This window comes from Saccopteryx leptura, chromosome 5 (assembly GCF_036850995.1).
Source record: "Saccopteryx leptura isolate mSacLep1 chromosome 5, mSacLep1_pri_phased_curated, whole genome shotgun sequence".
Taxonomy (NCBI): domain Eukaryota; kingdom Metazoa; phylum Chordata; class Mammalia; order Chiroptera; family Emballonuridae; genus Saccopteryx; species Saccopteryx leptura.
Genome location: NC_089507.1, coordinates 53,573,972 through 53,589,584, shown reverse-complemented (window position 1 = coordinate 53,589,584; position 15,613 = coordinate 53,573,972). Strand labels below are relative to the sequence as shown.

General features: G+C 37.4%; 1 protein-coding gene across 7 annotated transcripts in view; it reads right to left on the bottom strand.

Annotated features, from left to right (window-relative positions):
• Positions 1 to 15,613, bottom strand: part of SLC4A4 (solute carrier family 4 member 4) — a 392,384-nt gene that overhangs the window by 66,492 nt on the left and 310,279 nt on the right. For all 7 annotated transcript variants that reach the window (XM_066386293.1, XM_066386292.1, XM_066386294.1 and 4 more), the window contains 2 exons: positions 12,682 to 12,815; positions 6,020 to 6,291 (listed from right to left, as the gene is read on the bottom strand). In XM_066386293.1, the coding sequence (XP_066242390.1) occupies positions 6,020 to 6,291; positions 12,682 to 12,815 (406 nt within the window). The remainder of the gene's footprint in view (positions 1 to 6,019; positions 6,292 to 12,681; positions 12,816 to 15,613) is intronic.

Below are 15,613 nucleotides of genomic sequence, written 5' to 3'. Positions count from 1 at the left end.
AGAGGAGAGAGAGCAAGGATGGGGGGTGAACAGGAAGCATCACTTTGCTTCTTGTATGTGCCTTGACCGAGCAAGCCCAGGGTCTTAAACCGGCGACCTCAGCATTCCAGATCAATGCTTTATCCACTGTGCCACTACAGGTTAGTCTTACCTAAGTATTTTTACCAAGCCTGATGCTTGAGATTTTCACTATAACTCGCAGGTTCCAGTTATGACACTCTTCACGCCATGGAAACTTTCCACATGTTCACCTACGATGATGCCCTGCAAGTTAAAGGGCCGAGCTATGGTCAGGGATTAAGCTGTATAGCTTTGCCACTATTTTCACAAAAACTTCTCTTTCATACCCATTCATCCTTGTATTAGCATGTGTATAGACATTTTTTCAAGGGTATGTTTCTAAAATCTGTGTTTTATACACCCCCAAAGCTAGAGAATTTCCAGGTCAGGAGATTATCCAAATTCACTGCTTCTCCTTTTCTGATTCCTGCAAGTATAATACAGGAACTGCTAAATGAGAGGTTAGGACAGTAAAAGCAAACTAAAACAATGGATCCTTCAGATACCTTGGGTTTGCTTAAAAGACCGAATTACCATGAATGATAACAGGTCGGCATGCTGGTCAAGTGTCCTTGCAAAGGCAAGCCCTAGTAATGCTCCACCAGAGGGCCTGTACTTCCTGTTTAAACATTAATCTATGGCTTAAACCTGCTTTATCATCCAAAGAGGGAATAACACATAATGAAAAACATTGCACAGAATACGATGCAGGTCATGGAAGATAAGTTAGGATTATCTTTTATTTCCTAGTTTTCTTTTAATGGGTTTTCTAATTATGAAATACATATTGACTATAATATGGGACCATGGGGGACATGGTCCAACAGTTCTTTAATGGTTATAACATATTAGTGGATAGCAGTTACTAAGATAATAGAGAAACTATATAGAAAGAAATGGTAATGAAATTCCACTCCAGGGACAACCATCTTGGAGCACCTGGAAGCCTCCTTGTGCTGTGAACAGAAGTATGGAAATGAACGTCACGGCTACTTCCAATCACCTGATGTGGTCTCACAGGTTCACACCACACAGAAGGCCATCTTTTAGAGGCACGACAGGCAATAATGCACTCGGTGCCTGAAAAAGGCTTTATTCTTCTTACTCATTCATTCATTATTAAGTAGGTTTTCCCTGGAACAGTCAACAATGAATCAATAAAACATATCTTTTATGTTAATAATAAAGGATAGTGTCTATCACCTTGAGGCAATTTTCTCTTGGTTTTCTAATTTGTTTCTCATTTTTACCAAGGCTTCTTTCCCCTCCAAATACAAAACCAACACCTGGTCAGAATATGTATTTCAACCCTTTCCAAAATATCATCATGCCCCTGAGTGTATAGTCACCGCAACCTTGAAACATCAGGCAAACGCACACAGGTGCTAAAGTGTGGGCACCGCACATATGGGGGTTGATGCTTCCTGCTCCCCTCCCCCTTCTCTCTCTCTCTCTCTCTCCCTTTCCCCTCTCTAAAATGAATAAATTTTTAAAAAATCTTTAAAGAAAAAATATTAAGGCGTTCAGTGCATCATATTTAGATGATTTTAACACTATTCCACTGAATCTCAAGACTACAGAAGTGTTAACAAACATACATACACCATATGTAATTGTGTAAAAGAAAGCTTCAAAGTCCTAGAGGTGAGATGTTCGGCTCTTCGAAGAGGAATTTACATAATTCATTTGCAAACATAAATGTCAGAATTTTGTAAATAGGGAATAGGACATGGACTTTCTTTTTTCCTTTCCTCTACCCCTTTTTCTTCCCTTTTACCATCAACAATAATTTACTGAGGGTCTGTTTCCTTTTTTTTTGAGAACTGTGTTATTTGCAATGAAGTAGGACACACACCCCCACACACACATAAATATACAGATTGCTTATTAGAAAATGTGTTGTTTTTAAAATAGTGTTAATTACTATTTTGGAATAAAAGTCAGCTTTTCATTTGACCCAGACTTTAGAAATATGTGTAATCTAAAATCAAACTAATGGGAGGGGGTGGTGGTGAACACATAATACTGTGTACGGAGATGTGTGTTAGCATTGGGCATCTGAAACCTGTATAATTATGTCGACCAATGTCAATCCAATAAAATCAGTTAATAAATCCCAGACTCACAGTAACAGAGACCAAAGGGATGGTTACCAGAAAGGAGGGGTGGGGGATGGGTGAATATAGTCAAAAGGGCAAGGAGAATACAGTCAATAATATTGTGATAAGTTTACAAGGTTATAGATGACTACTAGAATGAGCAGGGTGATCACATGATAAGGTATAAAAATGTCAATTCACTATATTGTACATTTGAAACTAATATAACCAATATAAGATTGTATGCCAACTATACTTAAATAAAAAATAATTTAAAAAAAAAGAAAAGGAAACTCAGAAAGTGATGAATTTTAGGGAAGCAAGTGAGAACAAGAAAGATCACCAAAAAAAAAAAAAATCACAGTTTTTTTTTATTGTAGCCATGAATAGAGTTTTCTTAGTAAGAAACTGATTCCTGTTTTCTCTCCTGTCAAGTCACTTCTCAGTTTGCAGGATCACACCACATCTGTGCAGTTGCTGGTTCACTGTTACATACTGCCCCAGAATTGAAAAACAAGTCATCCGCCAGTTTAAATATTATTGACTCATTGACTGAATTCTTTTACTAGGAATGCATGTTGTGATGAAAGACCAGTCTTTTGTTGTTTTTAAAAGACTTACTCTAGCTGTACATGCAACTGCCTTATTTTCTCACTATCATTTTTCAGTCTGATATCATGAAGTACTAAATTTATGGTGGATTTTTTAAGTTTGCTATAAAAACATACTAAGGTTATTGGAGAAATACAGAATCATTTGTCTTAAGTGGTTCTGTAGAACATGGACTGTCATGAAAATGCAAATAACCATTCGCCTTTTTCTAAACCGGAAACAGATTCCATCCCCATAGGTTTATATAATCCTCACATTCATGAATATATCCAGCACGAGAGCCATGCATCTGGACGACTCTAAAACTACAGATTGCAACCGTCAGCCTTACTGCAGAATGGGCCAACTGCCCAAGAGTGTTTGCTCAGAAGGGAGAACGATGAAGACTGATTCGGTTGTTCCATCGTGCATACTTAAAGGCTACTCATAAGCCTTAAATATTAATGAATAATAACAGCAAAAATTATGGCAGTTAACATTGAATTTATTTATTACATATTAAAAACTGTCCTAAGCACTTTCTCTATAAGATCTCTGTTTTCTGCCTTCAAAACAATTCTATAAGGTAGGTACTATCTAACTCCATTTTACAGATGATCGGATAAGGCTAAGCTGCTTTGGGAAATGAAAGTCAGACCCTGAGCATTACCAGGCTGGGACTGGAACAGATGATTTTCTGACTTCAAAGCCCTGCGGCACTGCTTTAACTGGTACCACCTAGAGGTAGGAGGAATTGTCAGCCCTTCCAAGACTACTTCTAGCTATTTAGGACTGACGTTTACACAACCTGGGGAAACAGATCAAAGGAAAAGCCATCACCATGTCAGCCAGCAGTTGTTGTGCCAAATGTCAGATCAGTTCAACACTCAATACCACTTTTTTGGAAAACAAAGATCCTTCTTGGAAGGAAAATTACATGTAAAATCTTTTTAAACTTTCTTCATAAAAGCACATTCAGATATGGCTTCCTGGTTTTCATTCTACCTTCTCTGCCAGCATCCAATTAAAACAATGGATGCAAGTGTTTCCTTTAGCCTCAGGAAGGTACAGGGCTGACAATAGGTAGACCCGTTTTTGTAACAGGTGTGCTGACAAAGCCCTCAACTGCCTTTATGAACATTTCAAACCTCAGAACAGCTGCGTAGTATCTTTATCCCTTAGAAAATCTTAGTGTGTGATTACTCATACTTGCCTAAGCATTCAGCTTACAGACTTCTCCATAAATAAATAAGTATATACATATACATAAATAAAAATAAATAAATAAATGAAAAAGACAGTTCAAAATCCCACAATTAAATACAGCAAGTCCTCATTTAACATTGTCAAAAGGTTGTGACTTAAGGCAAAATTATGTATAAGGAAACCAATTTTCCTGTAGGCTAGCTGATAAAAACAAGAGTTAAGTTCCTACAGCATCTCATTAATGTTGTAACAAAATGACTATGAATGAAACAATGTTATTCAAGGACCTGCTGTATATCTGTGATCCAATATTTTTAACATGTGAAGTCTGGACTTCCCCTGAAAGTCCAGGACAGATGATATCTAGGGTTTTACCTCCTTCTCTCCTGGGAAGAGCTCTCCATGGTTGTGTAATAGTAACATCTGTGCTTCTCTGGGGAGCATATATAATTGATTCTAATAATAGTATATATCATGTATTGAATACCTACTTTTAAGCACTATTTTAAGTTACAAAATATTTCCAATCAGTATACATCTTGACAATAATAGGCCTTTATAACTAACTATATGTCATTCATGTTCTTCTGAATTTTCACATTTGCACTTTGTACTCTCTCCACTTTGCTTTTAAGCATATATTTTCTTTTAATATGTGTTAATTTTCCTTAAACAAATACAAAAATATCCATGAGTGCCAAGCCCCAAAATGCCCCATCTTTTCATCAGTGTTACTGACAGACCCATTTTTAGAATGATACTGTTTTCTTTTCTCTCACCACTCAAGATGATATCAGTCTTCAAAGACTTCTCCACCAAAGTGGCAGAGAAGAATGAAGACATACAACTCAAATATCTGGGAGTAATCTGACACAGCCTGCCACATGCATTAAAATTCTTCACGGCATTTTCTTTAGTTTTAAATTCATAAGCATTTTGCATTCCAGTCTATAATATAACCATGTTCATTTTACCACAAATATTAAGGTTTTTTTATTCAGACTTTGTAAGTAAAAGTGGATGTTGCATGAACATGTCCCACACTCATGACCCAAATAACAATGCCCTCAGAACACTGCTGTACTTCTGTGCTAGAATCTAAAAAGCATAGATTGTATGTCAGTTTTTCTATTAAGAAGCATCAACCTGTAGCTAATTGCATAACTTGGGATCACTAGCACCATTACCATTTACTTGTCTGTAAAGCAAATTTCCTCAAAGTGATTTCTTTTATTCAAATGCCTTTCATATTATAAAATAATGATGAATTACTGCAAAAACAATTTCCAAAGATCCGGTCAAACACTTTTTTTTGTAAAAAAAAGTTCTCAGATTTGGCAAGATGGATACTAACGTGCTAAGATGTATAGAATCATATTTCTTACCCAGAAGTTAATTTTACTTTTACGTCTTCCCTGACTCTAGACTATAAATCTCTGAGAACACCACATTCCTTCTTTTCTTTCTTTCTTTTGTTCCGTTTCTTTCCTTTCCTTTCCCATTTACGTTTTCTAACAGAGACAAACATCAAGGCTCTACCTCACCACCCGGTGACTCCAGTATAAATTTATTTTTAATTTCATGCTTCAAATTATACGAAGTGAATTAGTATTTTTTTTGTTGCTTTTATAGGCTTAAAATAATCTATTTAGAGTTTACATAAAGGAAGAGATCTCTGTAGCAATAAAGAAGCAGTGAAATATGGGGTAGAAGTTCAGAGGACTAGGTTTCCTCTCTTCTGCTGTTACTACACATATGTGGTTTCCTGATAGGATCACTAATAGTAAACATAAAGGGTCTTGCAACTACTGCAGTTTGAGTTCAGCTTAGTATTGAGCTAGTTATGTCCACAGTGTAGAGCTCCAGGTGTCCCTTCCTAAATGAATACCTGGCTAAGATACCTCAGACAAGACTTCACATTCAGCAGGATGGTTTCGCAGAGAAAATAAAATGAAATCCCTTCCTGCGGATCACAATCCCAGGTTGAGAGTTAGCGTGTATGAAACCCACACCTCCCCGCGCACACTCAGGGCAAGCACAGACACGGAACACGATGTCCTCACCTGAGTCGGGTGGCACACAGGCACAGGAAAAGAGAGTATTGTAGCCCACTCTGAAGTCAGAGTTGATAGGGTAGTAGTCGGCTAACTTGATCATCTTCTTGAAAGCATCGTAGATAAAGATGAAGCTAATCAGAGAAGAGAAGCCCTCCTCAGTGAAGCGAGTGAAGTACTGAACCAAGAAGCTGGCGTCCGTGGCTACCAAAATGAGACACAGGAAGGCTGACCACAGGCCGATCCACAGGCGAAACTCCAAATAGTCAAAATCATGGTCCCTGAAAAGAAGAAAGAAATGTTAGACTCCTTCTCCAATGACCACAAAGAATACTATAAAACTACCAAATGTCTGCAGACAGATTACTAAAAATACAAGATCACTTTGAGCCCCTTGATAAAAGCTCATTCTTGATTCCTTTTCCCAGAAAACATTAAGTTTAAGGATTTGGTCTTGTACAATTATTACACTACTATACAGAAATATTCCAGTTGGAAGAAAGCACATCACAAGCAGCCGTACCACGTGTATGTAAATAATTCACGCATTTTCTCACTCAAAAAAAAAAAAAAAAAAATGTGTTCCCTGCCTTCACAGAAATTATAAAGCAAACAATTTGAAAATCTAATACTGGAACCCAGTACATGCTCAGTAAATGTTTGTGAGCTTTATTAGTTAATAAAGACACTGAGATAAATATGTTCTCTGTCCCCAGGTCATCGCAGTCTATTGAGGGAGACAGACTGATAAACATAATCTCACTATAAAATCCTAAGTGATATCTAACTGTTCACACAGTGTCACACAAGAAGTAACTAATTCTGGCTGGGGGACAGATGCAGCTGCAGAAAAGAACTCTAAGTATTGAAATAAGAACTTTCTGGGAAGACCACGGGACATCAAACCAGGAAGAGTTGAAAGAGGACTTAAAAACACATGAGTCCAGTATGACCTGTAGTGGTGCAGTAGATAAAGTATCAACCTGGAATGCTAAGGTCACTGGTTTGAAACCCTGGGCTTGTCCAGTCAAGGCACATATGTGAGGTGATACTTCCTGCTCCTCCCCCTTTCTTTCTCTCTCTCTCTCTAAAAATGAATAAATAAATTTTTTTAAAAATCTTAAAACAAATGCACGAAACCACATGTAACGCTTGGTGTGGACAAAGTGCCACCAACGCATAGAGAGGAGATTAGAATTACAGGCTGTGGGCAGATCAAGAAAGGCGGTCTTGCCATGCTAGAAGCAGATGTGACCACTTCTCAACACTTACCTGTCGCCATGACACCTTCTGCTGAAGTTGTGTGTGAAAGATCACCGTGTGAATACCTTTTCTCTCTGTCCCACAGGCTCTGAGAGCAGGCTGCTTCCATCTAAGGAGGTCATTGTTTCTGAGGCCTTGCTATTTCTCATCAGTCAATAGTTCAAGATTCACATTTAGGAGAAGATGGTCAAGTATTGACATTTTACCATTTCATACTGATTCATTTAAAATTATGTGGGGAGAGCTTTACAGTATTTTTTCTTACAACTTTAGTGATTAAAAAAGCAAACAGTAGTCATTACATTTTTTGTACGAGGAAAAGAAATATAGCAATGATCATATATGCTTGAAGCTCTATATCCTTGATTTTAGACAACAGGTTTCTGATAACTGTCAGTGAAATATACATACATTTTTTTTCGAAAGAGAGAGAGAGAGAGGGAAAGAGAGAGAAAGAGAGAAGCATTGACTCGTTGTTGCACCTAACTGTGCACCCATTGACTGCTTCTCATATGTGCCCAGACCAGGGCTTGAGCTGGTGCCCTCAGGATCGAGCCAGCAGCCTTGGGACCCCGTTGGCCACTGAGGATCAAACCGGTGAGCTCAGCACTCCGGGACAACGCTCTATCCACGTGCCACCAGCCAGAGCACATTAATGATATATTTTAATCCTTTCCCAAAGACATCATATCAACAGCTTCACCTCCAACAACCCAGTCTGGGCCAATGAGAATTCATGGACTAATTATCATAAGCACCTCTTTACTGATATCCTTACTCATATCTATGCTTGCTCTACTCAGTCATTTTTCACATCACAACCAAAATGATCTTTTAAAATGTAAATCAGACAGATACCCCCAAAACCTTTTGATTGCTTCCCATTGCTCTCAGAATCAAATATAAATTTTCTTGCTGGATGGATTCATGTATGCCTGTGACCTAGGATTTGACTGAGATAGTTTCTGACATTGGCCTATGAGCTATCACATGTAATCAGGAGATAATTGACTAAAAATTTTATAGAATATTAGATTTAAAAGTTCCTTAGATAATGTGATAGTTAATTTTATGGGTCAACTCAGCTGGACTACAGGGTACCCAGATATTTGGGCAAACATTATTGTGAATGTTTCCATAAGGGTATTTGGGGATGAAATTAACATTAAATTGGTAGACTTTGAGTGAAGCAGAGTGCTTTCCATAATGTGGGTGGACCATGTCTAATCAGTTGAAGGTCTGAATAGAACTACAAGACTGGCCTCCCCCAAGCCAAAAAGATTCTTCAGCAGTCTGTCTTTGGACTTCATCTATACCTCTGGTCAGCAAACTGTAGCTCTTTGGCCCCTTGAGTGTGGCTCTTCCACAAAATACCATGTGCGGGCGCTACCTTGATAAGGAATGTACCTACCTATATAGTTTAAGTTTAAAAAATTGGCTCTCAAAAGAAATTTCAATCGTTGTACTGTTAATATTTGGCTCTGTTGACTAATGAGTTGGCCGACCAGGGATCTATACCATGGGCTCTTCCTACATCTATAGCATCAGACAACCTTCAAACTTGAATTGGAATATCGGTTCTCCTGGGTCTCCAGGCTGTGTGCTCACCCTGAAGATTTTGGACTTGCCAACTGCGAGAAGCATATGACCTAATTCCTTTATAATAAATCTCTTTATAAATGTACATACACACCCTATTGGTTCTGTTTCTCAGGAGAATCTTGACTAACACAGGTACCTACTAGTTAAATACGCCTCATTTCATAGATGAGGACACCAGGGTCAGTGAAAGTTGTCATTTCTCCAATGGCAAGGTTTTACTGGCAGAGCTAGACCAGAAAACAAATCTCTATATTCTTGTTCTGTTTTTTTTTAAAAATTACACCATGGTTTCTGTACCCTATTTGTATTTAGTGTAAGATAGGGTGGGCCTTAAGGTCACTGTTCTTTATTTCCATGGCCTCACCAAACCACACAGTTGAAATGCATCACCAAAGCAGGGGATTATTAACACTGGAATAGATACAGATTTCCTGCAATCTTTCCGAAGACACCCTTTGCATTTGTCTCCAGGTTCCTTTATTGTTGAAAGTCCACTCTAATTCTATGCACTGTTTGATCCGTATCTTTGAGAGATACGTGGCTGAGTTATAGAAACTGACAGTAACTGACCTTGTCACATAATGTGTTAGTGTCAAAGTCTTATTACTTCTGAGACAACAGACTTTTCGATTAAAATAAAATTAAAGTTTTAACCAAGGGTCAGCTTTGCTTCCTAACAACATGAAAGAGCAATCTTGATTTGTTCTAAGAATGCTAAGTTGTTTATTGAACTGATGTTTATAAGACAGGATAATATACAAATCATTAGCTAGGCTAATGATTAGGAACATTATCAGTTTGAGTCAAAAAGAAAAAAATGCAAGTGTAAACTTAAATTTTAGGACCTAAATAATATACCAAACTAGCTGCTCTAAAATACTTAAATACTCTCCAGAGTAGCTCTACAAGAATAACCCAAATACAAATCACTAAAACCAGTGGCATATAATTATGAAAATGTTTACAGCTGCAAGAACAAAGAGGAATAAGAGATGAGAAACTTTTAAAATCAAAGTGATCAATAGTAATGACTACAATAACATGGCAATATTATATCCACGAAGACTATCAGTCCCTTTGGTGCCAAGTTTCAACAGCAATTAAGTTATAAAAAGTAACAGAAAATGACAGTAAGAGACGAAAAAAAACTATGGCAGACTGGAAGGAGAAAATGGGTTTATACCCCCATGATACCATTCAGTGTCTGTGGATGTTTTGAATTACTTTCTGAGTAGCACAAAACCAAGGACACAGACAAACTGAAGAACTCCTATTTGAAACATGCTACAGAAATTAATGTTCAGCTACTGAAAAATAAATAAAACCCCTTAATTAATAATACGGTAAATTAATAAATGTGGTAATGTAATAGAAGAGAATCATTTGAAGACTTCTAAGTAAATTTTTTTAAAAACATAAGAAAAATTATTAATGATCAAATAACAATTATACAGGCTAAAATCCAACTTTAACTTTCTACCTGGCTTACAACAAATATTTTTGTGTGTGTCTGACAGAGACAGAGAGAGACAGAGAGGGGGACAGATAGGGACAGACAGGAAGGAGAGAAATAAGAAGGATCAATTCTTCACTGTGGCACCTCAGTTGTTCATCAATTACTTTCTCGTATATGCCTTGAATGAGGGGCTACAGTAGACCGAGTGACCCCTTGCTCAAGCCAGCAACCCTGGGCTCAAGCTGGTGAGCCTTGCTCAAACCAGATGAGCCCACGCTCAAGTGCGCTCAAGCCAGCAACCTCGGAGTTTCGAACCTGGGTCTTCCATGTCCCAGTCCGATGCTCTATCCATTGTGCCACCGCCTGGTCAGGCACAACAAATTTTTAAAACCACTCTCAGATTACTACCTAAAGAAAAAATAATCTAATTATTTATTATTGGGATACAATGTATAAAAATAACCCCAAAAATACTGCAGAATTGGGAAAAGAGTTGCTAGCTCTTTCCTTCATTTTGTTACTAATTTTAAAAGTTTACAACACATCACTCATATTCTTTTATGATTCTCCAGTTTAGAGGACAAACATTAAAACCTATGTTCCATGTCAGATAAAACCTGTGGACTATATGGAGTTACCATCTGAGTTCAGTGAACCTGCAAAACAAGAATTTACCTATTTCTCAAAAAAAAAAAAAAATCTTAAAATATGTTGGAGAAGGTCTGGAAAAGACAGAGTAAAACAGCTTCTTTCCTGAAGAACTCCTCAGAGGCCCTAGTAAGCTAACGTGTAAAAGTGAACTATCAAGAGGGAGATATAAAAACAGCATTTCCCAGACATGTTGGGATCAGGAAGATTTTTTTCATAGAGCATCTATTGGACTACTGATTGATGAAACACACTTTGGGAATTAGTGATCTACACAAATACTGTGCATCTAGACAAAATATTAGCACTGTAAATAAAATGTTAAGTTCTGCCACAAAAAAAAAAAAATTTGAGAAACCCTACCTTAAATCCAACACTGAGTTACAATGTTTCTTGTTGTTTTACAATTGTTTTCAAATAAATCACTTGGAACTAAGTTTATGTTAGCAATTATGATGAAACAGAAGGGAAAGTGAGAAAGGAATTTGCTTAGTGAAAGGAAATAATCTCTCTCCAATTATATAAAGTAAACTGAGATGCAAACATTTTCTGTAGATTAAGGCTCTGATCACATTGCATCCAATAAATCTTTCTGCAGAGGTTGTGCATGTTTGTTCCTGTTTATAGTACATGCTTGTTTAATATTTCCACAGAGGCTTTCTTGTCTCACACAATGTTTTCTTAAACATATAAAAACTGTTTGACTCTTTCTATAAACTGACATGAGCAGAATTCTTTCCTATGTCCTTCTGAGAATTATAATGGAGGAGGGATGTGTAGTAATGAACTACAGAAAACTCATGACATTATTTATAATTCAGAATCTAAATTCTAAGAACCTTACTGATGTTCTCAATCTAGTTTTCAAAACACTAAATTTAAATAATCCTCTCTTCTGCCTTGTTATAATTTCTGATGGCACACAGTTTCAAAGGCAATTATATGAATCATTTAGTTGATGGGGTATTATTTAAGTAATGACATTTCTAACAAACATTAAAATCCTAAAAATGTATAATAAAAGAATATAGAAATTCCAACAAGTACTAGCAAGTTTTGTGAATTTCTGCAATCTGTTTAAGGACTGAGATCTGCCAGTAAAGGCAATTCTCTCTTCGAGTCATTAGAAAGAGGCCAGAATACCCAATTTTATTTTGAATCCATTTGTGTGCTAATGTGGCCACTTGGAAAATATGCTTAACTCGATTTTCTTCTTACAACAATCCATCAATTCCTCAAAGAAAATATTAATATCATAATCGTCATGCCCATGAGAGACAAGCCACCATCAGACTACTGTGCTAAAGCAGAGACAGTGAGGTGGGAGGAGGCAGACACACATCCTGCCCTCTTTCGTTCCTGTCCTATCGGTGCTCTGCACTCAGGCACACCCAACAGGAAGCCGAAGAGTAAAGAAGCCTGAGTGTCTCCTTCCACAGAGGTCAGCCCCCTGCGGCACAAAGCAGGACAACAGGGGTCAGAGGACACAGAGGGAGAGCAAGCAGATAATAGAACATATGGGCCTCAGTTGAATCGAATGTAAATAACTGTTGGACTACTTAATCTCTCGGGGTCTTTCAACCTCCAAGTCTTACAACTCCCATGTTCTGATCTACTGAATTACTATTCTGTGCTCTATCTAGATGATGAATGTTCTACAGTTAAATAATCCTAATTTATAACTAGATATGTATATACATACTTGCTGAAATTAAATAGAAGCCTCTCAAAAACTAGAACAGGTCCTGTGCTGCTCAAAATAGTGAGTGGCTGGCCAGCAAAGAGGCAAAAGATGGCTCCAGAGACAGCAGTGCCCAGAAAGCTCTCCAACACGCCCTAATGGGAAGAAAACACAGGTGTTAAAAAAGAGTGTCTTTTTTCTTCTTGCGTGTAATATCACTAGGGAAATTAAGCCATATGAATATGCTATTATGAGGGCCACAGCCGACATATCAAACAGATACAAATAGATTTTTATCAACTTGAGTATCACCATTCATTTCACCACACATACAATTTAGTCATTCCTCTCTACCCCAATGGCTGCATTGTTCCAAAGAACTACAGTACTAAAATGACTGGTGGTGGACTACAGAAGGTGAAAGATGACTCTGATCCATTCTGAAAATACTAATTGAAGCTTCTGCACATAAAATTACATTATGTGGTCCCACCACGTGGGCAGAAGTGATTGGGTGCTTTGGATGGTGTTTCTCTCCTTGTGGTCACCTTTCGTGTTTGCTGTCACCTGATTTCACCTCGCACATAGCAGATACTTATAGGTAGCTACATTTTATGCACATCAACTGTTTCTTCAGGGTAAAGCTTTACAAGGGGAGAAGGGAGCAAAGGGGACACAGAAGTGATTTGCCCTCCATCCTACAATTTCTATGGGATCAATTCAAAAAATATATTCTTAAAGCATATTCATGGCCCAACGTAAACTTACATAGGAACTTTGAGCTTCGATTTACTTTGACTTAGAGGAAATGTATATATGTGCAGGGACATAAGTAGCTAAACCTGTGTGGCCACATCTCCCTGTAGTTATTTATATCTCTGGAAATCAAACCATTATCTTCCTTGAGCAAAACAAGAACAAAGAAAAATCAACCACAGAACATCACTGACTTACAAAATTATGCTAACTTTCTTAATTGTATCATTTGGTTTATTTGTAAAAAGGTCCTTTTGTAAATTTAAAATGATATTTTCTTGAGATAACTTTTAAATATAAAAATATGACAGAGACTCTTAGTCTATATATAAGGCTATAAATCCGAACCATGAAACCTGTAAGATAAGACATTTTTTAAATGAGTATTATATATCTTTAAAAGACAAAATATATTTAATGGTCAATAAGTTTATACAGTACAAAAATAATGTGATTTCTGTAACTTTATGTGTATGCTAAAATAAAATAATACTAGGAAAACTTCCTTCTTTAACTGAACAATAATTATTTGTTCATAGAAGCATGATGCTTGTTTACATAAAACAAGACACCTCTTAATCTAAACAACCCTCTGAGTGGAGCAGACTGGATTTCTGGGAATCTGAGATGTTCTCAGTCCCTTCCCACTGCCCCAATAGTTCTCCAGCAACTTTTCATTCACTCCCATATAATACACAAACGGTGATAAAGAAATTGTTTTTTGAAATCAACTTACAGAACTGAAATACACTAAGTGCTATCTTCACTCAAAAGTCATCCAGTAGACCTTTATTATAACAACTACTCAAAATATTTTTACCCTGCTTCAAAAGCCAGCAATTCTCCTTAAAATGATATTAGCAACAGTACATCTTTCTCCTTTAAGGGTAGAGTTCAATTCATAAAACAGACACAGGTCCTTGAGTGTAGCACTTTGTAATAATGGAGCTGGGGTGGGGACAGGGCACAAAAACAAGAGTTGACAATTAATAAAGCTGGCTTCTCACAAAGAGAGTACACTCATTCTGAAAGAGTTCAGGACAGTTTCTTCTTCTAAGAAGTCTGGTAGGAGGAGATCTTATTTCCATGGATGTGAGTCCTAATGCATGGCAGAAGGGTGCCATCTTGGATTTTATAACCAATGCACACTTGTTCAGAATATCTGTCCCGTTCTTCCTCAGGAAGCAGACTAACAAGCGAGGTTATCAGGACCAGGCAGCATTTATGCAGAGACGAGATTCCCTAGTGCCCAACAAATCGTATCGGCACTAGGGAATCTTACACATGAAGACACTGAGTTCCAGAGGGTTAAATGAAAGGGGAAAATTCACATGTCACATGATGTGCTACAACAAGTCTTTGGAGTATGGTACCTGCGCAACCACCATTTCACCCTGAACAAGGAGAAAAGGTGTATCTTAACCTGGGATATTCTTAGATGTGGGCTTTTCTAGTCCTTGTGCATTGACTTTGGAGTTTTCTATGTCTTGATAATTTATCTTTCTTTTTCATGACTTACTTTAGTGTGTGTAACATGAAAGGGTAGGATTGGCATGCTCCACGGGGCGGGACAAGCCACACTGGGTACATGTGACAAGCAAAGTTACACTGAATCATTCTTTATCAAGCATGGAGTGACTGCTTCTCATCACTATTGCAGGATCAATAGGGTGTAAAAGAGAATGTGAAGAAAGAAAGGAGGAATCCTAGATTAAGAATCTCTACTTGATTGGTCATCACTATTAATGACTTTGAGGGCAAGAACAGGGTCTCTTAGTGTCATCGCATTTTTCCTCGTTCTGTGCATCATACCTCCATGTGCTCTGCAGGCTCTAGGGAAGTGCTAAAGGAATTCAAGAAGAAATGCCCAAATCATACCCTATGTTCCACTTATCAAAGGTCAACAGCCATCTCTGCTCATTCAGTAAAGATAACAGCTACTCTCTTCCAGAAAATGGCTTTGATTTATGGATGCCGTGTGACAGTTATTATTTTTATTTCAGTACTTGATCCTTCGGTAAGTGCTCAAGTTTCCATTCTGTTGCTGACAATTTTGAAACAGAGAAAGGTGATTTATTATATACACTGCCCTGAAAAGAAATTTGCTTGAACTTAGAGATGCTTCCAGCATTTCTGAGAAAAGAACTATTTTCACCATATTTTGACATGTTACCCTGGACAATACAGAAATTTTAGA